Source organism: Talpa occidentalis, unplaced genomic scaffold (genome assembly GCF_014898055.3).
Source record: "Talpa occidentalis isolate TD23 unplaced genomic scaffold, MPIMG_talOcc4v2.1 talOcc4.8, whole genome shotgun sequence".
NCBI classification, from domain to species: domain Eukaryota; kingdom Metazoa; phylum Chordata; class Mammalia; order Eulipotyphla; family Talpidae; genus Talpa; species Talpa occidentalis.
Window position 1 is genome coordinate 5,687,787 of NW_023605194.1, and position 26,349 is coordinate 5,714,135.

Here is a 26,349-nt window from a genome sequence, read left to right on the forward strand (position 1 = left end):
CCCCAGAAGACAGGGAGGGCTCCAGTAGGATAGTGATTATGTGCAGAGCTTGGACACTGACAATGTTTCTTCCAATTGCAGTCAAAGCAGCCAGAAGCTATAGAGAGAAGCTAAAGCATAAGAAAGAAAAAGTAACTAGGAACCATGTGGGATCACTAGCTCAGTGTCAAACAACATTCACACAAGTCCAATAACCCCAGCATCGTTCATGATTTTCAGGTGCGAGACTCGACTAAAGTTGAAGCAAGACGGTTTGCCTGTGATGGTGACAGAGAAGCCCTGGTGGTTTTCTGGTCAACCCTGTGCTGCAGTTTCCAGATCCTCCTCCTTTTATTATCCTTCGAGATAAATGAAAGCACTTATGCCCCAGCTGCTGGAAATGCTGCCGGCAGACTGGCCTCAGCTGTCTGTCCCTGTGGGAATGGGCCTCGGCAGGAGAGAGATGCGTGATGTGAAATTCAACCTCCCCCTCTGCCCAGTTCTGCTTCCTCGCCTTCCCAACAGCAACCCTCTCCACACACCTGCCTGCCCATCTGCTTCCTGGTCTGCTTCCTGGAGAATCCAACCTGGGACAGCTGGTACCGGAAGTGGACTGGTCCAAAAAAAACCCCCCAAAACCAGACAGTAGGATATCTATGGGAATGGAATCATCCGCCACCTGGCTGGCAATGACACCATCGCGGGTGGCAGGCAGCGCACAGACCTCCCCTGGTCCAGGGAGGCAGAGAAATTTTTAAACATGTGCCTGGTGGTGAGCCCAGATGGCACAGTCAGTGAGGGGAGCCTGAGCTGGTGCGATGTGTCCAGTGTTAGAGACATGAAAGAAAGAGGAACTCTGAGGTGTGCCAGGCTTGAGGGCCACTATGATAAAGATCAGAGAGCTGAGGAGGGCTCAGCAGCAGCAATCACTGAGTGGGAAGACCAGAGGGTCAAGCCGGTACCCTGCAGGCTGGGGACAGCATGCAGAAGGAGCAGGGAGGGAGCAAATGATAATAACAGTAACCAGACTCTCGAGTGAGAAGGAATTTTTAATTGTGGAAGGAGGGAAAGCTGGAAAAAAACCCAGAGGTGCTAGATTGGGATTAGGGGTATTGGGATCATCATCTCATGTTCAATCTATTATCTGTGTATCTATCTGTCTATCTCTATCCTTCTATTTACCTATCTACCTGTCTACTCTATTTACCTATATCAGTCTCTCTCTATCTCTCTATCTACCCGCCCATCTGTGTTTCTAGGTAGAAGATAGGTAGAAGATAAAGGTAGACGATAAATGAGCTGTGTGTAAGTGCAGAGGCCACACATGCACATCCTAGCCCTGTTTCCAGGGACTATCTAGACACCACGATACCCGGCAGCAGTGAGCACATTGGGCACCAGAGCATGGTTTCTAAAGACCACTCCTCTCTAAAAGAAACCAGCATTCCTCGTAGAAACGACTGCTCCGGATCCGAGGCCTGTGCATCTGGCTGTGCCTGCAAAAGAAGGGTCAGAGGTCAAAAGGGCATGAAATGACAGCGCGGACACTTGGAAGGGGCTCCCAGCTGCCAAGTCTGGGGCAACTGAAGCTTCAAAGAGTGAGTGTAGCAGAGAGCATCCAGGCGACGCTTGCACTAGTAGATGAGTGAAGGAATAAGAAGCAAAAGCTCTTCCTGGTGTCAGTGTCCAGAACAAGCAAGTCTGTAGAAACGGAAAGTAGGTTAGCAGACCCGGGGCCTGGTTGGGGGGTGACTGCTAACGGGAACGGGCGAGACCAGTAGGTACACTTGTCTCTAGGTGTTGACTATGTTCTGAACTTGACCGTGGTGGTGGTTGCCTGTCACTCTAACAACAATCATTGCGGGTCTACTTTAAAAGTGTGAGTTTGGGCCTCCCCTGGTGGCGCAGCGGTTGAGCGCCGGGTTGCGAAGCTGCCCACAGCCTCTGCATCGCCGGTTCGATCCCCGGCTGCTCCCCGGCCACCGGAGGAGGGTCCCACATGGCACAAGACCTCTCCTGCCGCCCGCTGCTCCCCTCAGCAGTGTACTTCGGTCCTTCTGCCTGCTCTGCTCCCCGCTCTGGCTCTGGTGGATTCTCTCACCCTCCCGCGCTTCTGCCTGTACCCAGTGCTTGTATAAGTAAATAAATCCTAAAAAATAAAATAAAACTATACTGAGTATAGCCCCTCGCTCCCTCGCTCTCGGACCCTTCACAGGTAGTTGAGCGTTTTCGCTCGCGAGCTCTCCGCCGACACGGACGTGCAGCCGCTGCTTGGAAGAGAGGCCGGGCCAGGTCACTGTGACCGCGAAAGCCAGGCAAGCCTTCAACTCCGGGCTGCGCTCGCGTCCTCGGAGCGGGCCCAGCCGCAGGCTGACGCGCTTCGATGCCCGCGACGAGGCCGGGGACTGGGGTCCCGGGGCGGGGTCTGACGGGGCGCTGGTCCCCGAGTCCAGGCCGGCCCTGCCCGACGGCGGAGGCCCGGGTGCACCCACAGGCCCCGGGGCTGCGCCGGGATGCTGCGGGGGTGTCCTGGGGAGCCAGAGAGCCCCCAGGAGAGGCCTGAGCGTCCGCGGCGCGCGGGTCGGCGGCCCGGGCCGGGGCGGGGGCGGGCGGCGTCGGGGGGCTCCCCCCGCCCCCCCGCCCCCCCGCCCGCGCCCGCGCCCGCCGCCGGCCCCGGCCTCCCGCCACTGGCGTCGCTGTGGCCGCGCGGGCCGGGGCGCGCTCCGCGGGGACGGGCGCTCGCGCCGCCGGGGTTTCAGTTTCTGGCGCGAACTTCCGCCGCCCGAAGTTGCAGGCGCGGCGCGATGTCGGGGGACAGCAGCGGCCGCCGGGCGGAGGGCCGGGGCCGGGCCCGCGACCCGCACCGCGACCGCACCCGCTCCCGCTCCCGCTCGCGGTCCCCGCTGTCGCCCGCGTCCCGCCGCGGCGCCGCGCCCGAGCGCAGGGAGGCCCCGGCGCGCCCGAGCCCGGAGGAGGCAGAGCCGTCGGACTCGGGGGACGAGCTGCTGGACCCGGCCAGCCTGGAGGCGGAGACGGACCACGGCCTGTGCCGCCAGATCCGCCATCAGTACCGCGCGCTCATCAACTCGGTCCAACGTAAGGCGGGGCGGGGCGCGGGCGCGGGGCGCGGGGCGCGGGCGGGCGCGGGGCGCGGGGCGCGGGGCGCGGGCGCGGGGGCGGGGCGCGGGGCGCGGCGCGGGGCGCGGGCGCGGGCGGGGCGTGCAGCGCGCAGGCCCCGCGCAGCCGGGGGTCAGCGGCGCCGGCCCCCCGCCGCCCGGCCGCGCCCCGATTGGCTCGCCCAGGGCTTCCCCATCTGTCGTGCCGATCGAGCTGCACGACCTTGGCGGGGGCGCGCCGGCCCCCGAGGGGCAGCACCACCCAGCGGGAGGCCGGGCAGGCGCGGGCGGCCAGCCGGGCGCACAGGCGGGGCCCCCACCCCGGCCTGCTGGCCTGACCGCCAGGCGCCCGGCGAGCTGCCCGCCCGGCAGGGACAGCGGCGCCCCAGAAGTGTCACACATGCAAACCCTCGCACCCCACCCTGTACCCGCCCTCTCGGAAACCCGGGGGCGCCGTGGGGCCTTCCGCGCTTCCGCGGCTGGTGAAGTTGGACAACCGCTCCCTGCGCAGCGCCGCTCCGAGCCTGCCCGGGGAGCCCTTGGGGTGCAGGTTAGGGGAGCCAGGGTCTCCTTTGAAAGTTGCTGCCGCTCAGCGGGGCGCTTCCTTGCTCTTTCTGAGCTGTCTGGGTGGAAGATCTAAAGCAGGAGCTGCTGGACTTCATGGCTACTGGCCGTCGCTTTGCCCACGACCCGTCAGGGGGTGATGCGCACGTTTCCCTAAACTTGCAATTTTCTTTTTTCAAATAGAAAACCGAGAGGATATACTGAATGCCAGCGACAAATTGACGGAGGCCCTCGAAGAGGCCAACACTCTGTTTAACGGAGGTAATTGGTCATTTGGTGAATGGCAGTGCCTGGTCACAGGCCCCTTGGCATCATTTTGCAGAGTTTTAGGAGCGGGCCACGTGGTGGGCATCCTTCAATTCCCTGGTTTACACCAGTGCTTTGGTTTTTGTTTCTGCTGAAACTGTTTTCATTGTAGCAAGGATAGAACTTGTTGCATCCCCTAAGCCTCAACTAGTCTTTACAAGATGCTGAGGGAGCAGCGGCCACATGTGTTAAGAAGCCTGCAGTGGTTCTGCTGCCTGCTAAGCTGGAGGACTTTTCCTGTTCGCTCCACCATCTTCCTGCTGTGGCTCCCGCTCCATTCCCAGGATCCACCGCCTGAGTGGGTGGCTTAGGGAGAGGCCTGGGCTGGGCCCTGACCTGGCTTCCTTTTCCTGTCCTTCTCCCAGCCTCCACCTGCTCCTCTGAAGCTCCTTGACCACTTACCCTTTGTGTTTTGGCCCACCTGTAACCCAACCTGGGGCATGTGAGAGACAAATCCCAGGCCCCGGAGTTGTAGGCCATGGGAAGGGGCTTTGAAATCAACCTTGGCAGCGGTGGTGTTAGTGGAGCAGCAGTCTCTCTGTTTGATGACAGAGTTGGGGACGCCCCAATGTTGGCATGGAGTGAAGACCCTCAAACACGTGTCTCTCTAAGCCCCTCCTTTAACAGTTGTGCAGGAAGGGAGAAACTGCAATAAACAGGGCAGCAAAGAAGTGTCCGAACCCCGAACCCGCAATCCCTCATGTTCTTGGCGCATCAGAACCTTTATTTCTCGTCTTCCTAGTGTTGAAATGTCTCCTCTGAATGTTTTCCTATCTCTGCTCTCAGATCTATGGCTGTGGCCTCTTTTCCCTTCCTGTCTTGGTCTCACGTTTGCTCAGCAACTCTCACATAGGCCTCATCAAAGCCTCCAGGAACCCACACTTCCCTTTCACCCCATTAAGTCCCTCCTTGCCCTCTACCTTTCCTTCTGGCCCTCACTCAGCTCAGGCCGTCTGCTCTTGGCCACTGTTGTGCGTTCCCTGTTCTGGGAGTAAGATTGTTCCCGACCCACCCCCTCTGCTGTTCCCACGGTGCTGGCTGGATTCCCTGCTAATGACTGGGCCCCAGGTGCTGGCCGGCTCACAGGAATCCTGGTGTTCATGGATCGGGTCCCAGTTTTACCCTGGAGAGCCATTAAGCCGCCGTGGTATGGAGACTTGCTCTCCTCTCCCCATGGGCCTTGAGGCCAAGGGCGAGAGCTTTCTAGAATGGCCCAGGATCTGCTCCTCTTGAATCTGTCAGTTCTAGTGAGCTTTCCCGAAATAAGATTAAGGGGGCGAAAATCAAAAACTGGAGCTGACAAATTTACCAGCCTGGGGAATCTTCAGGAAATCGGTGATTCAGGTGAAAGGCCTTGGGAGCCAGCTAGGCTGGGGTGTTTTGTATTTGAGCTCTGCCATGTGGGTTTCTTCTTGGCCTTTTCAGTTTGCCTTCACAGGGGTTCCCAGAGCACCCCACAGTCCCCTGGCCCCATGGGTCTGCTGAAGCCCAGCCCCCCGGCCCTGCTGTTTCCAGTGGGACCCTATCTCCTCCCTTAAACTTTGTCCTCGGTTTCCCTTTGACTTCCTTCTTGTCTCCTTTTATTTCTCTTTCCCCCTCTACAGCTCACATTAAATTTTCTGTCCTCTGTCAAACCGCCCTGACCATCCCCTCAGAGGTCCCTGCCGTGCGGCCTGCAGACCGTCTGCTTGGCCCAGCACTTGGCGGTTGTTTCTCTTCAGGCTCCTTGTCCACTCGCAGCACAGGGCACTCAGCTCCGCTGACCTCAGTGCTGGCGATGGGGTGACGAGGATGCCTTCCTGGGGCACAAGGGGAAGCTAGTTAGCCCTAGCAGAGCGTGTTACACTGGGTTGTTACGAGACGGTGGTGTGGCTCCCAGAAGTGGGAAAACTGGAGAGAGCTGGTTTTTAGGAAGGCTGGTCAGCTTCTCATGGAGGGTTTGGTGAGTTGAGGGAGGGGGTCAGTTTTTAAGGGAAGAAGGGTAAGTCGGAGATTGATTTTGGCCCGGTGGAAATGGCAAGTAAGTCATTGGAAACTTGGGGAAAATACCTGTGGCTGCTGTGTATGTATTTTGTCATATATGTATTTTCCTTCTTTGAATAGTGTCCCGAGCCAGAGAAGCTGTTCTGGATGCCCAGTTTCTTGTTTTGGCTTCAGATTTGGGCAAAGAGAAAGCAAAGCAGCTACGTTCTGATTTGAACTCGTTTGACATGCTGAGATACGTTGAAACGCTGGTAAGATCAGAGCTACCGTGTCTCTCTTTTTTTTTTTTTAAGAGGACTTTTTGTATTTTACTTTTTTTAAAGACTTATTTATCTATACAAGAACCGGGGTACAGGTCAGAGGCATGGGAGGGTGAGAGGATTCACCAAAGAGAGTGGGGAGCAGAACAGGCAGACGGACCAAAGACACTGCTGAGGGGAGCAGCGGGCGAGGCAGGAGAGGTCTGCCACACCATGTGGGTTTCTCCCTGGCTGGCGGGGAATCGAACCTGCGCTACAGAGACTGCGGACAGCCTCACAGTGCAGCACTCAACCCGCTGCACCAGAGCTACCGTGGCTGAACGGGAAACGTTTCCTCTGTCACATTTGTACAATCTAGTTGTATCCACGTGCAAATGGTTTTAACATCTTGTTTTCCTTTTGTTTGGTGTCCAGTTTTCCCAGAGAGGTAACCGAAAGGGACACATGAAGGTAGAACTCCATGGTGGAATTGGGCTGGGGCCTAGGGCAGTTTGAACTTGGCTAAGAAGACTGTGCTGGACTGTCATCGCCGTGGGCTCGTCCGCACCCCAGCTCATTCTCAGCGGCCCTTGCCCTGGGTTGAGAGAAAGCCCACGTGGCTGGTGGCAGAGCTCAGTGAGACGTTGCCTGGGGCACGGACAGGTTTTGGTCTTTCTTTGACACTATTTCAGAACCATGCCGACGTAATTGGGGTTTTGCTTTTTTGGTTGTTTTCCGTTTTATTGTTGCTTCACATTTCCTTGCCTCATACTATGTTTGCGTGCTTGTCAAACTTGAAATTTTAAAACTTTCCCTTGAGAGGATCACCAGAAACACAGCGATCCGGACCCTGTGTCTTACACGGTGGTCTTCTGTCTCCTTGGTTGGGCTCAGAGTCAACCTCTGTCCTTGTATCTCTGCATGGATATTGAATTTTTTTTTTAAAGATTTATTTATTTATGCAAGAGCTGGGGTACAGGCCAGAGGTGTGGGAGGGTGAAAAAATTCACCAGAGACAGAGCGGGGACCAGAATAGGCAGATGGACTGAAAAGACTGCTGAAGGGAGCAGCGGTTGCGACAGGAGAGGTCTGTGCGCCATGTGGGAATCTCCCTGGCCGGCCGGGAATCGAACCCAAGCTGCAGAGGCTGCGGCCAGCTTCCCAACGCTGCGCTCAACCCGCTGCACAACCGGGGAGGCCCCTGGATGTTGAATTTCTAACTGGATGTTTGTGAAATGGTTATTAAAACAGTTTAGCCCCTTGATATCTGACTAGATCTGCGAACTCTTCTGTAGAGGTATGAGGTAAATGAGATTTTTGCTCTTTTTCAAATTTTAACTTTTTAAAAATTCAAACTTACTAAAATTTAAGACCTTAAAATTTTTGTTAACGTCTCTATTGTGGAGTATAATGCACTTAGATGCCACTAATACAACTCCATAAATAAAGTGAGTTGTAGTCTCTTTTTAAATGTTACTTTTAGTTATCAGAGTAAGCTTTCTCCTTTAGCATACCAAAATAAATTCTAGAAGTCTTAATGTATTCTATTGAAAACCTGAAATTAAGAGCTGTCCAGCTTGAGGGGGCTGGTAAAGGCGGGGTTAGGGGGGCTCTTTAAGTGTAATACCAAATAGGCGGTAAGGTTTGACCAGACAAAAGTGGAAGTGCCCTCCTGCGAGTGTGGGCTGCAGGAAGGGGTGGCCGGAGAATTGGGGGGGCTCTCATCCTCTCTATAATCTCTCTATTCTACAAAGTTTGATGGCCTTTGATAGGGTTAAGCCTTCTGAGGGCTTTTGGATTATTGTTTCTATATGATATTACCACTTTAATTTGATAACTTCTACGCATCTTATAATGTCACAAAAGTATGCTTCCATGAAAGTGAATTTAGTATCATACATTTTCTGATAGTTTGAGATAGAAGGGACAGTAGACTTCTGTCCACTCATCCCAGGAAGGCCATTTTGAGTGGACAGTTCTCTCACCACACTCCGCCACTGCTCCTGGGTCTGTTGACACCCCCCAGGTCTGAATCGAGGTCTCTGGGTGACTGGCTAAATATGGAAATCGGCCAGCCAGCTAAACATCCCTGTTCTGCCCTGGAGCTTTTGATCAGGGATATGATTTTATATTTTTATGCTAATACAGGTTTGCTGCTACTTTAAAAATGAGCTACTTGTGACCCAGACCTTCCAGCGGGCTTAGTTCTTCTGGCGTCCCAAACCCCCTCGGCCTGCAGGGGAAAGAATAGGGCTCCTCAGCCTCATGGTATGGACACTGGGGGTGGGCAAGTCTTTGTTGCAGCACCTGTCCTGTGCCTTGTGGGATTTGAGCAGCACCCTGGTCTCACCCACTAGGTGCTAGTAACTCCCAACCAAAATGTCTCTATTGGCCAAAGACCCATGGGGCCATCTCACTTTCTCACCAAGAGGTTCTTTGAGCATGGAGGAATCTTTTGTACCTTTGGCAATGAGAATTTATATAAAAGGTTATCTTTATAAGAAGACAGTTAGCCAGTGTTAGGGCACTAAAAACAGGCTTTGCCTCCAGACTCCATGCTTTAGTGATAGATTATTGGACGTGGTGGGTGATTGCCTGTGGCTTAACTGTGGTTTTTTGTTTTCTTCTTTTTTGCAGCTGACGCATATGGGTGTAAATCCACTAGAAGCTGAAGAACTCATCCGTGATGAAGATAGTTCTGACTTTGAACTCATTGTCTATGACTCCTGGAAAATATCAGGCAAAACAGCAGAAAACACCTTTAATAAAACCCATACATTCCACTTTCTGTAAGATTACTTTCAAAATCCAACAGACCAGCCATTTGTAAACCTGAAACTGCTTTTTATTGTAGAGACGAAAACCAATTTGCTGTTTTGTAGAGGCGATGGTCATGATGTCTTTGTTTAGACTTTCTCAACTTTGATTTAGAAGCCCCTAGAATCTGGCTGTGGTTGGGACCTCATCCTGAATCATTTCAGCCAGAAAGGCTGTGGGCCAGCCAGTTCTCCCTCCTGGCCCTTGCTGCCTACCAGGGAGGTTTTGGTCTGTGACAAAATACGGGCCTTTGTTTCATCATCTTTAAAATCCTTGTCATGTAGAAGAATGATCATCCCTATGGAGGGTATGTTAAGATTATACCAATATCTGTGCTATTTATAATCCCTTGCTAGATGGTCACAGACCTGTATTTAGAAATTGTTGGAGTCACTGTCGCATAAACTACCCAGTTCCTTTTTGGATACAGCTCTAATTTTGAAAAGCTTTTCTCTATGTGCATGAAATTGTCTTTTGGTTTTAATTTCCTAACGCAGTCCTATGTGAAAATAAGAGCATCTCTTACTGGGTCTTTTGTCCAACAGCCTTGAATACATTGTGTACCTGGCTGTGTACCTGGTAGATACTTTCTCTAATGCAGCCACCTGCGTTGTGTCTTCCTTAACTGATATAGGTTTCCTGGGTGTTTGTCGATTCTGATTCTCTCTTCTAAATCTCCTGAGATGTGTCTCAGAAGGCTTTGGAGATGCAGATGTGGTCAGTCTGTGTTGTGGAGCCAGGCATCTCTCTTTATAAATTTTAACCTTCTGATATCAAAGGTGCCAGAACCAGAGTGAATGGGAGTGTGTGTGGGAGTGTGTGGGAGTGTGTGGGAGTGTATTACAGCATTTGCCACAGTATAGAATCCCAATCTTTATTTCTTGTTGCTTTCTAGACTCTTATCAGAAATCCTAGGATCTAGAGATAACCTTTTGTGGTGTGACTTAAACTTTCATTGTCCACCCCATTCCAGCCATGAGGAAGGATTCACAGCCTTGTGTCCTTGCGCTTCCCGCTCCCTCGGTTCTCACTGTCCTTTTGTTCATCTTTCCCAGTGAGGTTTACTTAAAGGCTTCCGGTCACTTTTCAGGACAGTGGTATGGGTGCAGGGTCAGGTTTCCTATCTCCCTGTACTCGAGTCCAGAGCTCTTGGAGCCCCCATAGCTTGTTGAAATGGCCCTGCATGCAGGAATTTCTGCTCATCCCCAGTAGACTGACCTCCCGAGTCTGATCTTATTCTCTGGCCTTGACCTCCGCCTACTGCATCTATTACTATAACTTACATCTTCTGCATTAGGGCTTTGGGGGTAGGAGCTGGAGGGAGTCTAAAGGGGCAAGGAATCCCATGCCACTATCCTAATTATCCTGAGACAGGTATGCTCCGTAGTCCCAGACTGTGAACCCAAGACTTTAGTTCGTTCTCTTCCCCTACCTGTTCATGTTTCCCTGATCTCTGAACTTGGCTTTGCACAGTAGAGAAAAGGCTAGCTGGGAAGACCACAGGCAGGGCCACTGTCGAGAGCAAAATATGAAGGCTTTGGAGGGAGGTACTGAGTGAAAACGAAGCAGAAAGGATGTGTGAGCTGACAAGCATCTTGTCTGATGTCAGCTCCGTATCACTGATGCCTGGTCTGAATTAGACTAAATCAGGGGAACTGCTTTCATTTAGTGAAATTAGTTTGTTTAAAAACAAACCAAGGCCTGAAAGAATATTTTTCGTTAGGTTGGGTTCAATACAAGGAGAGTTGCCTGTGCCAAAGCCACGAACCGATCGGCCAAGGAAGGTCCCCATGATTGAAGAGCAGCGAGCAATGCCTGCCCAGGTTGGTTATTTATTTTTTTCTTACCGTTGCTTTTGAAAACGCCTCGAGTTAAAAGAGCCTTTACTATAAGGTGTGAGCATCCTGGCCGTCTTTTCTAAGCTTTAGCGTCTGGAGTCACGTTCAGGCAGTCAAACACTTTATTGAAGCCTTTAAACATTTTATTGCCTTGACTGCTTGTCTTGACTGTTTTCACCACTCCTGGATTTGGATGCATTCTCCTGAGCCTGCGTTTCTCAGCTGCATCTTCGACAATTGGGGCTGGAGAACTCTTTGCTGAGAGGCCTGCCTTGTGCACTCTGGGGTGCTTAACTGCACCCTGACCACTGCCTGCTAAGTGCCAGGCAGCTCCCATCAACCCAAAACAGCTCCAGCCATTAGCAGATGTCCCTGGGGGTTGAGATCTCCAGAGGAGAAACTTTGAATTGTGCTATTTTAAGCTCAACCTGACAACAGTCCATCTGGTAATGTTACACTTCTGCTAAAAATTAATATACAAATGTTATTGAAGCTGGAAAACCTTGTTTTAGAACTAAATGTTCAGATGGGGATAAAAATTGGTAGCAATCCCCAGTAAGGTACATGAGAGAACAGATAAGGCTGCAAGGCTGGCAAATAGGTTCCTCAGCTGACACTGACTTTATATTTACAGCTGAACAGAATGGAAGAATCGCATCAGGAAGCAACAGAAAAAGAAGTAGAAAGAATCTTGGGGCTGTTGCAAACGTATTTTCGAGAAGATCGTAAGTATGACACGGAGTTCTCTGATGGGGCCCTTTGCATTTCTCAAACAACATGAGAAGTGATTTGAATTTAAAAGGCATTTTCCATTGTACGTGATGTTTGAGTCATTTTCTTTTTTTTTTTTTTTTTTATAGAGGCATGCTTTTTTAATTTATTTGTTTGCTGGTTTGTTTGTTTGTTTTTGTTTATACATGCACTGGGTACAGTCAGAAGCGCGGGAGGGCGAGAGAATTCACCAGAGCCAGAGCAGGGAGCAGAGCAGGCAGAAGGACCGAAGTACACTGCTGAGGGGAGCAACGGGCGGCAGGAGAGGTCTGCGCGCCATGTGGGACCCTCCTCTGGTGGCCGGGGAGCAGCCGGGGATCGAACCGGCGCTGCAGAGGCCGCGCGCAGCTTCGCAACCCAGCGCTCAACCGCTGCGCCACCGGGGAGGCCCCATGTGTTTGAGTCATTTTCATTCTTTTGTGGGATACGTATTGAAGGAGGCTTCCCGTTTAGAAATCCCATGTGAGAACTTGAAGTCACTTTTCATTTTTATTTTTAAACGATGAGGTATTTTTTTCCATTACATAGTGAAACATGCTATGGAAGTGAGAAAAGTAAAAGGTCCAGTGCCTGCCCCACCCCCCACTCTCCCAAGAGGAGGCCACTTATAAAACACAATGTATATGTTTTCTGTTTAGGACAATTGTGAAAATATGCACATAAGTAGTTGGGATTTGGGGTTTTGTGTTGCATTTTCCAAAACTAATCATAGTATGCATGGTCTCCTGCTACATGCCTTCCACACCCCCTGTTTTCAGTGATCCCCTTTGTATGGCTGTCTCCTGAACAAATGTAACAATTATCCATTAGTGGACAAGTAAGTTCTTTGTAGCATTTTATTCTTGCTTAAATGTGAAAAATCTTGGCACATGCCCATGTGCTCCCCCTGATATCTCCACAGGACAACTTGTTAGAGGACTGCCAGGTCAAGGGCAAACAGATATGTAGTTGCTGTGCCAGACTGCCCTTGGGCAGGATGGCCTGAATCTACTCTACCCCACCAGGATGCATCCATTTCCTCTCTCCTCTCTGACTAACACTTGGAACTGCTGGCAAGCAAAAGTCATTTTCCCATTTTGAAGAATTTCCCCCTTTTCTCTACAGCGGATACACCTATGTCTTTCTTTGACTTTGTGGTTGATCCACATTCTTTCCCCCGAACTGTGGAAAACATCTTCCACGTTTCCTTCATTATACGGGTAAGATTTAAGATTATTTCTCTAATTGCTCGTGTGCCTATAAAAGGATAAATAATAAAAGCTGTAGGTAGGCGCTGACAAAGGTATTGTACTAACCAGTGAGTATTTTAGACCTATTGTAATAAGATATTAATTGACACATAGGCAGAGGAAACTAGCTAAAATTTGTGTGCTTTTTTACCTTTCAGAAATTCAATAGAGAATTGGCAAAATTTGAATATGGAACTGTAGATTAAGTGGCATAATATAAATGTGGAATTTCCCCAGTTGGATCATTGTCAGGTTCTGTAAGCGAGTAAGATTGTTCTCATGAAATGAACCCCAAAGGGAAAGGAGCAGGTTGTCTGTGACTTACTCACAGAAAGAGTAATCATATAATATATAGAGCGAGACAGTGACAAAATAAATGGCAACACGTGAACAGATGGTGAAGCCAAGGAAAGATTATAGGGGAGGTCTTTATGGTAATCTTGTAACTCTGGGGGTTGAAATGACTTCAGAATAGAAGGCTAAAAAAAAAAAGCCCTGTTCAGGAATGGGCTGGTCTCAAGTTGCATTCCTGCACATGTGAGAAGAGTTTGATTTTAACCTTAGACAAAAATCTTGTATTGACCAAGGTATTTTTCCAAAAATGTTATCAAAGGCATATTTTATCAATGATAAATGATAGAATTATGCATCATAAAAAGTGAAATAGTCAAAAGTCAACCTGAATCAGTTAAACAGGTAGCAGTCTGGGTTGTAAAAGAACATCAGGCTGGGGGCTCTGTCTGGGTAAAAGCTGAATAGAAACCTGGGAACTACCCCGTAAATGAAGGGAAAACTTCAGGAAAATCTCATTCATAGGATCTCATGATTGCTATACATTTTCAACTGTTGGAGATAACAGAATTTTCTAATTGAGTGATTTTTTTCCATCCAATGATTATAGGTTTTGAATCTAAATGTTGGTCTTCTCCTAAAAACATGTTTGTGTTTTAGGATGGTTTTGCACGAATAAGACTTGACCAAGACCGTCTGCCAATAATAGGTAAATGATACTACATTCAGAAAATTCCTCTTAGAGAAAATATCTTGTTATTAGAGCTTATACAATGTGTTTTCCCAACTGAGTTTTTATCTTCGGTAATAAACTTTTACGGTGCTATAGCTTGTTTGGCTGAAAACACAACCGTAGGGTGAACCAAATAAATTCACTGCTATCAATTCAACATCTACTGCTGTAAAGATGCACCAAGAACCTATCATTTCCCTCAAACAGAAAGTTTGTAATTACAGATATGATTGTAGTTTCCTTCTATTTTCCCCTGCTGCCAGCTCCTCCTCTTCCTGAGACAATCTTTAATTTTTAGTTCAATAATTTCATACTTTCTATTACTCTTTTCCCACTAAGGTTTCCTGTAGCGAATGAATCACTTTCACTGCTGTTACTCTTACTTTGAAAGTTCTCAGTTTCATATTGGACTGACGAGAACTTAGCTTTTTTTAATGGAAGCGCATGGCATGGCTTGCTACCATAATAATAGCACTATAACAAGTCAGTAGTCCACGAAATCCATAGAGATTTCCGTCCTATATTTTGTCAGTCTCTGCTCAGATTACCTCTTCCGATTGCATAACCTTTGCGAATTTTCTCTTTCAAACAGAACCTGTTAGTATTAATGAAGAAAGTGAGGGAATTGACCAAAGCACCCAAATTAGGAATCAAGGAATTATAGCTCTGAGTTACCGCGACTGGGAGGTAAAGCTCTGCCCCTGGCCCCTGGCAGTCGTGTCCGTCATTCTGTCATGCAAGGTGAAGCCCCTGCCCACACGTTTTTTATTCTCTGCCAGGAGATTGTGAAGACCTTTGAGATCTCAGAGCCCGTGATTGCTTCAGGCCAGAGCCAGGAGAGGCTAAGTGCGTGACGCCCACCCAAGGTAACATTTCCTGGGGGGGCAATGCTCGTTTTTACTAACACGTACCTGGCTTTCCAGGCCTTCCTGCTTCTTCACTTCCCACTAGTGCCCCGTTCCTAGAACTGTGGGGCTGGTGAGGAAGGCAGAGCAGGCCTGGGGCCTGCAGTTTCCTTCTTGGAATTGATTACTTAGATATTTTGAAGCTTTGCAGTTGAAGGAGACAGAGCAAGTGTTAGTTCTTGGTTTGGCTTGCCCCTTCCCCAATAAATTGGTAAGGTACATCAGTGGAGTATCGAGTTTTTCCATCAGTTTTGGTTCATTGTCCCATTAGATTTGTTTTTTCAAAAGTACAAAACAGAAAAGAAGGATTAGGGCAGAATTACCTTGGAATGATGTTAGTGAGTGAGCATTTCTTATTTTTGAGTTATGCTAGGAGATAATTGTTCATTTTTATGAAGGGGAACATCGCTAGGGAGAGATCGGAGAGCAGATGTAGTTCTGGTGTGGGGATTCTGCTGCTTCTGCCCTTTCTGATGTCCAGTGATGTCACTTAATCTCTCTCATTTTCATTTCCCTCACCTGTAAATCTGCCTGTGGGTGAGGGGAGTTTGATTGGGTCATTGCTGAAGTCTCCTTTTTTCCAAGCTCAAATTTTCTGTGATTTTGAGAGTTAAAATGAGTTTTTCAGTACTTAATATAAACTTTGTTATACATGCTTTAATTTTTTTTAAAGATTTATTTATGCACATAAGAACTGGGGTCTAGGCCAGAGGTGTGGGGGTAAGAGGATTCGCCAGAGACAGAGTGGGGAACAGAACAGGCAGACCAACTGAAATACACTGCTGAGGAGAGCAGGGCAAGATAGGAGAGGTCTGCTGTGCCATGTGGGTACCTCCCTGGCCGGGGATGGAACTCATGCTGCAGAGGCTGTCGAGAGCTTGATAGCGCTGAGACTTTAACCCCTGCACGAAGGAGGCCCTGCTTTAATCTTGACCCAAAATAGCAGCATGTTAGATAGATGATGGGGTTGGTCTGGGCTCTGCTCACTGAAGAGGGCCCAGCCGGTGGGTCTCAGCTATGTATGTTAAGTCGACTTTCCATTTATCACTTAAAAACTGTTAACCAGTAGTTTTCCCTTTTTTTTTTTTTAGGACTCAAGTGAATCGTGAACGAAAAGAAAGCGGCACGTGTTGTATATATTGTATGATTAAACATTTTTAAAGACAGATTGTTTTTAGTAAAATGTAGCTTTTGATAGTTAATGAATTTGTCGTGGTTGTCTTTGATTAAAGGAAACTCACTGCCATATTCACAAAAAGCTACAGTTCCTCTTTATTTCCTGCTCTAGGGAGAGCTGCTCCTTTCTCTAGCCCTGTCCCACTGTGCGCGTCAGTAGCCTTGGCAGAACATTTGCTACTCAAGCCAACAGACACTAGGTTGGACCATGTGAAACTGTTTCTATAAGTAAAACATGGTCAAATAGCAGCACTTGCGTTTGATTCAGGTCTCTGTACTGGTGCTTTTGCTACTTATTTCCTCACAAAGAAACCTAAGATTTCTGTTTAACTCCTTACAAAGCCTGGTCTGATTCCATCTGGTCTCTACTCTCCACCTTGTCACTGGGTGCCCTGTATCCTGACTGTCCTTCCAATCTCTCCCTCTTCCTCAAACCCTCTTGTCCCTTTCTCAGCGACCACGTCCACCACCACCCCCCCGAGGTTTGAAACACTTCGAGCTCACCAGTGATGTCCAGACTCCTGCCCCTTCCTCCCAAACGCCAGCCACCTCGCTCTGTGAAGCAGTTTTATTGAGGTGTGAATCACATAGCATGTCATTCCCCCCTTTAAAGTGGCCGATTCATTTATTCTCCGGTCCATTCACAGGGCTGTGAACTGCCACAACCACCACCAGTCCAATTTTAGAATATTCTTCCCTGCCTATCCTGTCCCTAGTAGTGCCCTTCTTGCCCTTAGCCCTGATGAACCGTTAACCTACTTAAATATGTATAATTTTGCCTGTTACTATCCATAAATTGGCCAATTCTGGACATTTCACATACGTGAAATCCCACACGTGTGCCTTAACTGTTCAAGCACGTGTGTTTAGAGCTGCCAGCCTCTTTTTTCCAAATTCCTGTAAGAAACTTGAGAAGTGGCTACCTTGTACACATTAAGGTGGCAAATCTGTAACCGCATTTTGTGCCTTTCTAGAACTATTTGAGTTTTCTAATTGTGCTTCTTCATTACTTAAAAAAATTACAGAATTTATGTAGTACAGGGAGACCATAAACCAATTTTTCTTTAAGGTCCTGAATAGAAAAAGCAAAAATGTGATTCATGTTATCTCAAGCTCCTGTCCTACCCCAAAGCCTCCCTTCCCCTCCAGAACTTGGAACTGAACTAGTGCCGTGCCCTCGCAGAGTCTGGGGCACAGTGTTTCCAGCGCAGCCCCAGGGCTGGCGCTGGGCCAGGCCAATGGTGGCAGCGGGGAGCAGGCATCTGTGCTGGACCGGGCCATGCTTTCCTCCTGACTGCTCTGCCTGAGAAGTGATCATTTGAGGTGTATTTTCATCTTCATATTCCCCACAAACTGCTAACCTCTCTAGTCCTCATTTTCAATATACTTTTTCCACGGCAAACATGGACATGTACAGCTTTATTCTATTGTTCACTTCCCCAAATAGATCTGAAGCCCCTTGAGGAGGGCGTCCTGCAGTCTTGGGTATCTGGCAGGGCTAGGCTGAAGCTTACGTACGTGAGACCCCATTCAGTTTTTAGGTGCACTGGAGAATACAAGAGTTGTGCGATATTCTGTCTATATTCTATGGAGGGGAGCTAGGCCTCTTTATCAAGACCAACTCAGGAGCGTGGAATTGTAGGTTTCTTTCTTCATAAAAGAATATTGATTTAGTTTTTGTGAGCATTGTTGAAAAGGAGAACAACAGCTGGCGATGCGATAGACTTCAGAATACTGGAGTGAGTCATTAAAAAGTGGATCCCAATTTTTTTTGAGGACAAGGCTGTTTCCTCTCCCCTTGAATTTGGGCTGGTCTTGGTGACTTGTCTGGGCAACAGAAAGGGCAGAATGATGTTCAGGGGGCTCAGAAACCAGGCCTCTGGGAGCACCATGTAATAAGTCCAACTACCACGTGGCCCTGAGACCACGGGAAAGGGACAGGGAGAGGGACATGTTGAGCCAGCCTCTTCTGATGGCCCTGTCAAGGGCACACAGGGAGCACCACCATGGGCCCTGCAGTTCAGCCCATCCATCACCTGAGTATCCCCAAGTCTCCTGGTGCCAGTGGTGCTGCATGGGCAAAAAAATTGCCAGGCTGAGTTCTGCCTGAATTCCTGATAAGAACTGAAAGAGAATAACATGGTGGTGGTTGGAAGTGGCTGGGGTTTGGTGCAGGTAACCAGGTGACTGAAACACGTGGGAATGCCATGTTTGGGGTTTACCTTTTATTTTTTCCAGCTGGATGCAAAATTGGAGAGTATGGACTTTCCTGCACTAACAAGGAAGAGGGATGCTGACCTTAAAAAGAGATACAGTGATCTAGAAAATAATTGAAACTTTATTTCTTTTCAGTTGACTTTTCAAAAATGGTGGTATACACAGGACCTCCCTGGGGGGTCGTTTCTTAATTTCATACTCCTTTTTTGACTTTTCCCTCAGAATTGTCACTTCTATTAGTGCTTTCTGGTAAGGCTGGGCAATTGGATAGGCTGTGACCCACTCATATTCTTTTGCTTCCTCTGGAGGTTTCACCACTGGAGGCTTCAGGGGAGGAGCCACCCAGGTGGAGAGGGTCCCCCTGGCTCGTTCCTTGTTCCTCTGCTCCGTGAGGCTTCTCCCTCGAACCATCCGCTCCTGGTGCCGCTTTATCTGTTCCTTTGCCCAGGCTACCTTGTGCTTGTTCATTTTCGTTTTTTGTGTTTTCTGGGTGTTTTCCGCTTGGGCATCCTTTGCCAGCATCAGCGTCTTTGTGAAAAGCGGCTCACTTGGAATTTTCTGGGGGAGTCGTCGGTACCTGTGGTCTCTGAGGCCTCTGGCGCGCTCGGCCCGGTGGACGTGTTTCCTTATCTGCTCCAGCTCCCTCTCGGGCACCAGGTCATGCCTTGGCTTGTCTCTTGAGCTTGCGCGGGGCGGCTTCCCCTCCTCTGCCTCAGTTTCCCATTTCGCAGCCGCGCTGGGCTCCCACTCCTGGCTCGGCAGCCGCTCCCGGTGGCGCTGGCTGTAGTAGGTCACTGCTTTGGCAAACCGCAAGTCGAAAGACATGGCCTTAAGTTTATCAAGTGTTTCATTCTCCTGTTGGAATTTTTTGGCTAACAGTTTCCTCGCTTCTGGAGAATGGACACCACCTAAACTCTTGTCAAAGGGAAGTATTAGAACTTTTTAAGTTGCTGTCATTTATCATAGGCTGTGAACAGATCTCAAGTGGCTACTGGCCCTGCGCGGTGCGGTATCACCATGTCCAGTTTGGGTCACGGAACCGTGAATCAGGTCTCCAGACCTCTTGCCCTCCCCTTCCCAGTGTTCCTCGCTATGTCTGTGCCTTAGACTTCCTTGAAGAAACAGTCCCCCAGGAGCACCCTCCTCCCGCTAGAGCCACCACCAAGTCTCCCCCAGACTCTGCCTTCGAGCCTTTACTGTGGAGACCTTTTCTCTTCACCTCCCAGCCAGTCCTCCCACCTGAGCTTGTGGAGCTCCGAGAACTTTCATTTGCAATGACCACATTCCCTTTCCTGCGCCATTGCTGTCCTCCACACACACACCTGCATTGTGTAACACCCTTAAGCACGAAAGGAAAGATCTCCCTTTGGGCTCCATCCTTCCATCGCTCCTACCCTGACCACTCCCCTTCAGTGTAGCTTGAAGCAGGCACCTGTGACCTCTCTCCACTTTAACACCCCACACTCGCTCCTCAGCTAGGTCTCTACTCCTCAGGATGCCTCTGCATCTAGGTCACGAGCGACCTCCAGGTTGATAAGTGTGATCCCTTCTTGGTCCCCTACTGTGTGTGACCTCTCACCTTTCCGCAGAGGTGACCGTTTTCTCCTCAAACACTTTTCTCAGGCTTCCAGGCTACAACCAAGGGTGTGTGACTAGGGGTATCTTGGGTATCTCTCCCCACTTCCCCCCCCCCCCCACACACACACAGACTGTCCTTGCCACTAGGTAGGTATCTCTGAGTGACTGAATAGTCCAGTTCTCTTCCTCATGGCCGGTCCCTCCACCTGCTTTGCTGGCTCTGCCTTTTACACAGAACACAGGAAAATGTAGCAGAGAAATTGTCACGTAAGCTGGAGCACAGTCCTGACTCAGCTTCCTTGGACAGGGACGTCTCGAGCACTGAACAAGGTGACTTACATGTTGGGCATTGCTCTAGAGCAGGGGACAGAGAAGCGGGCAGGACGGTTGAGGCATCCCAGGATGGCTGTGGGTCCTCAACTTCACATCTAGACACTCCTTGATACTGCCACTTGATTCTTCCTCCAAAGTATTTTCTTCAGTTTCCCCTTTCATCTGCCATGTCTATCTCTGAATGTCCCCACCCAGGTAGCAGCCTCCTTAGCATCCCTCAATCCACATTTCTCTCCCTTGGCTCCCAGAGTGATCTTTGAATTACATAAATCTGCGCATGACACTTTCCTGCACAGAACCCCATATCATCCTATTGTTCACAGGACAAGACCCCAAATCCCAAGAGGACATACACCCTCTGGTTCCTGATCGCCTCTCTAAACCACCTTAGCTCAGCTGCTTGCTCGCTCTGCTGCAACCACACTGACCTTTCTGTTCCCTCAAAAACTGAATTCACTTTCCCTCCATTTTCATGTGTTCTTCCTCTGTGGGCTCCTAGCACACGCCTTGGCACTTATGTGCGTCACTCTCCGGTCTCAGCTTAAGCGTCACTTCCTCAGACCTTCCCCACATGCAAGCAAGAGCCCGCCTTTCCTGATACCACAGTTTGTGGCAAACAATGTGTTTAATGTCAATGGCTCTCACTGGACTAAGCCCTTCGGGGGTTTGCTTTGTTCAGTGCTGTCTAGCCAGTACCCCTGGGGCTGGGGCCAATGCTGAACTGGACATGACAGGCCAAACGCTCTCACTTGAGATACTCGGGCCATTTTCACCTTGGTGATAAACTGCAGGGTCCTAGTATTGGCCCCAAAGTTCACAGGAAATGTATTTCCTCACCTTAATCTTCTTTTCTAGTGGGGACTGGAAACCGACTGCAATTCGAGGGTCTTGAGTATTTTTGGCCCAAGCCAATCTGCAAAATTAAAACAGGAAACTACCCTAGGGTTTGGAGAAATGTTTCAGCAAACACGCTCTGACGTGGAGCCGCTCAGGGAGCTGACTGGGAACTCGAGGTTATGTTAAATTTCTATTTTTTCTTAAAGCAAGGGGAAAAGTGCTCTCAGATGACAGCATAAACAAAGAGTGAGCCTGTATCTGAGGCAGCACTTATCAGAAGCACCTTTAACACTGGAGAGGGGTGATCCAGTTGCTACTTCAAATACCACAAACCACTGTTTGTGTATACTGTGAACAGAACAGCGAATCAGCTTTGGTGAGAAGTTTTCAGAGTTGGTCAAAGTCAGCATTAAGTTCGGTTATGCATAAAGATATTAGCAAATAAATTTATAAATTATTATTAATTTTAACAACAGCAGTTATAACATTTCAGTAGTTTCATCAAAGGTTTTCATTTTAAATCGATAAGCCAATTTGATGGCAAGGAAGTTGTTTTGGTTAAGGCAGAAAAATACAGCAGAGAAACTGGTCCCTTAAGATAGTGTATGGTCATGTAAGCACCCTCAAGACCTCGTTTCTTAGCCTTATTAGTTGGCAAATAGGTTCTATGTTTAGCCAACTCGGTTGTGAATATTCTGTTTCTCTGATTTCTTTTAGCAGCAAAAGGGAAGTATTTTAAAACAGAGCTGGGAAAAACAGAGTTATTTGCCTTTTTTAAGTAAAGCTAATTTCTTACACTCATTTCTGCTTTCATATTTTTCTTTCCTAAGGGTTCTTAAATTATTTCCATAGCAACATTTATTGAGCTTGCTATATACTAGGCATTGTGCTAGCAACACAAACGGGCCTGGCGGTTACCTAAACTTCCAAACCACCATATGTGGTGGGTCTCATTATCCTCCACTTCATGGCAAAGAGCACTAACAAAGGGTGGTTTAAGGTCCCAGGGGTGCTTTCAGGGGCTGGGTGTGTGCCTGCGTGACTCCAGGGCACGTCCTTCTCATTCCTGTGCTACACTTGTTCCCAGATAAATGAACATTTTCCTGCCTTTGCTTAAGGCAGGATGAACATAATACGTACTGTTCTTCTGCACTGAGATCCAGCCATTCTGAGTCTGACAGCAAAGGAGGGTGTGAGCATGGGGCATGCACTGCTGGTTGGCCCTTCCCAGGGCTCCCGGCAGCACCCTCGGGAGCTGCCGCCATTCTCATAGCCTCATACTGCTTCTCTCTGGCGGCTCTTGCTTCAGCCAGTGCCTTCTCGGTTGCTAGCTTTAGGAACAACATCTTGGTTCTTCACTCTCTTCCTCTCAGTGTCTCTCCTCATCAGCTCTTAGCTCTCCTCTCTACCCTCTCATTCTCTGCGTGCCAGAGAAGGTACTCTGGCCATCAAGTTTTGGTCTTCTTTCAGATCTCTTTCAGCAGATTCTACTATCTGCTGTTGTTCCTTGGGGCTGATTTCTAGGGCAACCAGCAGCAGTCACAAGCTTTTTATGAGTCATCACTATCCTGGGTTGAGACCACTGTGAGGTGGTAGGTGCTGGCCATCATCTGGTTGGTGGGGAACGGACTTCAGTGTGTGCTGGACCAGTGACCACAAACTGGGGCTGGGGGCTGTTTCACAAACCTGGGCATCCTATTTAAGTGCAATGAAAGAAACTTTTTTTTTGTAAAAAGATTTGTTTTTATTTATGCATACAAGAACTGGAGTGTAGGCCAGTGGTGGGGGTGGGTGGGTAGGGGATTCACCAGAAACAGAGTAGAGAGCGGAACAGGTGGGTCTACTGAAATACACTGCTCAGGGGACCAGCGGGGAGACAGGAGAGGTCTGCTGTGCCATGTGGGTCAGCTCCCTGGCCAGCTGCAGTGGCTGGTGATAGCTTCATAGTGCTGAACCCTTATGCCTCCCTTATGCCACCAGGGAGGCCCAGTTTCTGCAAGTTTTATGATTTCAATTTTTTAGACATTGCAAAAAAAAAAAAAAAACAAACAACCAAACAAACAAACCCACAACACATCAGCTTTACTGTTAACTGGGAAAAACACAAGGTTAGACAGGCTTAAATTACGTGTGCACACAGATGGAAAGATGAAGGAATATTATTATCTCATTGGAGAGACTCACTTTCTACTCTACCTCAGACTGTCGCTGTCTAAGACATCCTCTTTAAAAACAGTGGTTGGGGCTTGGAGGCCCGTAAGTAAATGTTTTGCTTGGATTATAACAATCACAAGGAACTTTGAAAGTGACAGCTAAAAGTGACATTAAAACACACAACAAACTAGATTTCATTTCCCTTCAAAGAGACTAAGACAGGATGGCACTGAGATTCTAGGGGAGCAGGGCGGCAGCTGGCTCTGACAGCTGCTCCCCTTAAAAGTGGCCAGCGCGCCCCTCACCACGCGGGGCAGCCCCGGAGGCCGGCCCGTGGACCCCGGGCCGTGGACATGAGGGTCAGCGCCGGGGGGCGGCTGCAGGGGGCGGTGGGGGGCTGCAATGCTCACGCTGGAGCTGAGCCTCGCAAGACACGACTGTGCCCCGAGTCCCCACATCCGTGCCTCAGTTTCCTCATCTGTAAACAGGGATGACGACGCGCGCGCCGGGGCGGGCCGGGACAGACTCCGCCGAGGGGGCGCCCCAACTCGGGGCCCGCAGGCGCGACCCCCACCCCGGCTGACGCCCCGGGAGGCGGCGCGGGCCGGGTCCGCTCGCCTCCCCGCCGCGGGCCCCCGCGCTCCGCCGAGTCGGCCCCGGGCGCCGAGGGGCGGGGCGGGGCGGCCGGCGCGGCTCCCGGCGGCGGCCATGGCCTCGGTGGTGGAGTACAAGGGGCTCAGGGCCGGCTACCGCTGCGGCTACTGCGACTCCGAGGAGGGCAAGGCGTCCTGCGGTGAGTGTCCCCGGTGAGGCGGGGCCGGCGCGCCGCCTGCCGCCGCCCCTGCGCACCCGCCGCGGCCGGGCCGCCCGGGCTGGGGGCCGCTCAGGCCCGGCCGCCCGGCCGCCCGGCCCGCAGCCGGCGCCCGCTGGCTCCTTCCCAGCCCGCTCCGCGCCCCGTGTCGCCGCCCCCCCTCCCCGAAGATGGCGGCTCCTCTCGGGGAAGGCAGGGAAGGCGCGGACGGCTGCCCTCGGCCAAGATGGCGCGGGCGGCGTCAGCGCCGCGCGGCCCGGGCCAGGCCGGGCCGGCCGCGTCGGGACGGCTTCGCGCGCCGCTCGGGGAGCCGCGGCGGGCGCGGGGCATTGTGGGGTGGCGGCGGCGGCGGCGCTGGAGGGCCGGCACCATGGCGGCCTGGGCCGCTCTTTCGCCCAGCATCGTGGAGTACTTCGAGGGCGAGGACGCCTACCGCTGCGGCTACTGCAAGAGCGAGTCGGGGAGCCGCTCCCACGGTGAGCGCGCCCGCGGCGACCCCCGCAGCCCCCGCCCGCCCGCCGCGGCCGCTGCCGGCCTGAGGAGGCGGGACGCGGCTCGGGGGGCGCTCGCGGCGCGGCGGCGGGTCGGGGGGCGAGAAGCTCCGGGGGCCTGTTCGCCTGCCGGGTGCTGGCGCGGGCGGCCGGGGAGGGTCTGCGCGGCGCAGAGTCTCCACACCGGTGCCCGTCGGCAGGAAACGGGCACGGCCGGGCACCCGCTGGGGGCGCCGGCTCACCTGCGCGCGGGGTGCGCGGGGGAGCCCCCCTGGGGGGCCGGCGCGGGGTGGGGACCCGGAGCCAAGGTGTGCTCAGGTGCGCCCGGTCGCCGCGGGGGCGAGGCCTGGAGGACGACAGCGGGCACCGGTGCCCGGGGCGGCCGCGGGCGGGCGAGGGCGGCTCCGCACCCCCTTGTTGAGCCTTCCCCAGGGGCCGTGTCGTTCTCCACCCCCGGACGAGGACGGCGCACCAGCCTGCTTTCAGGGTGCCCCCCACCCCACCCACACCCCACCCCCCACCCCACCCCACCCCGATCCTTGAGGGGGCCTTTTTTTTTTGTGAGACTAGTTGTTGGGCAACAAAACCTCATGTTATTTCCTGCCCTGTCCGGCTCTGGCAGAGGCAGAATCTCCTCCTGGAAAGAGTCATCCAGACTTGTGGGGAATGGGGTGTCCACGGAGATGTAAATTTCGTGTTTCATTTAAAAAAAAAGTATAATTTCTCAACCGTAGAGGAATGATATGGGCGTTTATGGCGTGACCGTTTACTCATTACAGTTATTAAGTGCTTCTTGGAGTGAGAGGGAGTGGTGCAGTATAATGTGGCCATTAGGCATGGCAGTTAGGAAGATGAGTTAGGGCAAAAGGGTTCCCAGAGGGTAAAGGTTAAAGGGAGAAAAGAGACAGGAGGCAGATGACATAATTGCAGCTCCCAGGGAAAAAGAGACTCAGGAGAATTCTACTAAGTGGGAAGAGTGGCTGCCTGAGGGTATTAGATTTCTCCTTTCTCTTTGTCAGAATTTTAGTTTTGTTGCTGTAATGTATATGTAATCAACGAGTCCTAGTAAACGTGTCTAAAATCAGTATTTTAGTAGATCGGTAAATATACTTTTCCATTAATTTTAGCAAGAGAATTAATATTGATTCTGACTAAAGTCCTAATGAAATCTGCCTTCAGCTTGTCACCTAGACATAACTGTAAATTTGTATAATTTTTACTTTATTTCTAATAATCTCTGTTATTGGGCACCTTACCTATTGGGTGGACAGTTTTTATTATTCCTGTTTTACAAATGATGAAATTGAGGCTCATGGAAGAACTTGTTGGCGTTGATGGTCACCTCTAGGCTTCTGGACGTTTGATTTTCATTGTACTCTTTTCTCATCCTGCTCAACATGTACCTTTACATACTTCTGATGCAGCTTATAGCTTGCAAGATAAAAGCTCATTTTTCTTTTCACATTAATTCAAATATACCTTTAAATGTTTCTGCATTCTTCATTGTTTTCATGGTTGCAAAATGATCTTCTTGTATCAATGACATCATAGTCCCTGCCATCATTTCCCTATTCCTGGGCATTGGGTTATTTTCAGTTTTTAGGCTTAAAAGGAATAGTATGTACTTTCGTCATGTTCTCAGTTTTCAAGGCTATGCTGCAAATATGTAAAAACCAAGAGAATTTAAATACGCAAGAAAACATTTGCTTTCTAATTTTTCTGAGAAGATTTGCTTATTCAATTATTGAGGATGTTTTGTGGTTTAGAGGTTATGTCTAATCTGTTTGCAGTGAGGGCTAACATTTATGGTGTCATAAAAGCTATTGCCTAATCCTGAATTAAATGATCACTTTGATGTCTTTAATTTTTTTGGCTTGAAGTAAACGTAGTTCCCATTTCTTGTATGTTATGCCAAGTGTGTGTAAACTTCCGTTTCTCCAGTGTGAATTAGATTTTTTTTTTGCCTAAGCATTCACATTCA

At 50.2% G+C, this 26,349-nt stretch overlaps 3 protein-coding genes across 13 annotated transcripts in view; 2 read left to right on the forward strand and 1 right to left on the reverse strand.

The window, feature by feature from the left end:
* Positions 1-930: 930 nt before the first annotated feature.
* On the reverse strand, positions 931-22,515 carry LOC119233651 (uncharacterized). Of its 3 annotated transcripts, none has more exons than XM_037496189.2 (3): positions 22,053-22,515; positions 20,913-20,988; positions 931-1,475 (listed from the first exon to the last, which is right to left on the reverse strand). In XM_037496189.2, the coding sequence occupies exons 1-3, from the start codon at positions 22,256-22,258 to the stop codon at positions 1,332-1,334; spliced, it is 426 nt and encodes a 141-aa protein (XP_037352086.1). In that variant the 5' UTR covers positions 22,259-22,515; the 3' UTR covers positions 931-1,331. The 3 variants fall into 3 exon arrangements, 2 of the variants coding, with proteins under 2 accessions (XP_037352086.1, XP_037352085.1); XR_008549868.1 differs by lacking the exon at positions 931-1,475 and adding an exon at positions 17,996-19,072 and having other exon boundaries at positions 22,053-22,509; XM_037496188.2 differs by lacking the exon at positions 931-1,475 and adding an exon at positions 17,996-19,079.
* NSMCE4A (NSE4 homolog A, SMC5-SMC6 complex component) lies at positions 2,737-16,027 on the forward strand. Its single transcript, XM_037496187.2, has 11 exons — positions 2,737-3,075; positions 3,843-3,920; positions 6,069-6,199; positions 8,825-8,976; positions 10,728-10,827; positions 11,477-11,567; positions 12,718-12,812; positions 13,794-13,842; positions 14,459-14,553; positions 14,646-14,732; positions 15,863-16,027. Exons 1-10 carry the CDS (start codon positions 2,784-2,786, stop codon positions 14,718-14,720), a joined length of 1,158 nt encoding a protein of 385 aa, XP_037352084.1. The 5' UTR covers positions 2,737-2,783; the 3' UTR covers positions 14,721-14,732; positions 15,863-16,027.
* A 1,236-nt stretch (positions 22,516-23,751) lies between the features above and the next one.
* Positions 23,752-26,349, forward strand: part of ATE1 (arginyltransferase 1) — a 101,569-nt gene continuing 98,971 nt past the window's right edge. For 5 of the 9 annotated variants that reach the window (XM_037497276.2, XM_037497279.2, XM_037497280.2 and 2 more), the window contains exon 1: positions 24,224-24,353. In XM_037497276.2, the coding sequence (XP_037353173.1) occupies positions 24,248-24,353 (106 nt within the window). In that variant the 5' untranslated portion in view covers positions 24,224-24,247. Of the gene's footprint in view, positions 23,860-24,223; positions 24,354-24,670; positions 24,687-26,349 lie in introns of those variants that run through there. The other 4 variants (XM_037497277.2, XM_037497281.2, XM_037497282.2 and 1 more) reach the window with 2 other exon arrangements.

What these genes read in the sequence shown, in the direction of transcription:
- LOC119233651 (XM_037496188.2), bottom strand. Translation starts at nt 22,258, where the DNA reads ATGTTGTTCCTAAAGCTAGCAACCGAGAAGGCACTGGCTGAAGCAAGA. An exon ending in GATCTCAGTGCAGAAGAACA is followed by an intron (nt 20,989 to 22,052) that starts GTACGTATTATG and finishes TTAATTTTGCAG; the next exon opens with ATTGGCTTGGGCCAAAAATA. An exon ending in CACTAGAAAAGAAGATTAAG is followed by an intron (nt 19,080 to 20,912) that starts GTGAGGAAATAC and finishes CCCTTTGACAAG; the next exon opens with AGTTTAGGTGGTGTCCATTC.
- NSMCE4A (XM_037496187.2), top strand. Translation starts at nt 2,784, where the DNA reads ATGTCGGGGGACAGCAGCGGCCGCCGGGCGGAGGGCCGGGGCCGGGCC. An exon ending in GCTCATCAACTCGGTCCAAC is followed by an intron (nt 3,076 to 3,842) that starts GTAAGGCGGGGC and finishes TTTTTCAAATAG; the next exon opens with AAAACCGAGAGGATATACTG. An exon ending in TGAGTTACCGCGACTGGGAG is followed by an intron (nt 14,554 to 14,645) that starts GTAAAGCTCTGC and finishes ATTCTCTGCCAG; the next exon opens with GAGATTGTGAAGACCTTTGA.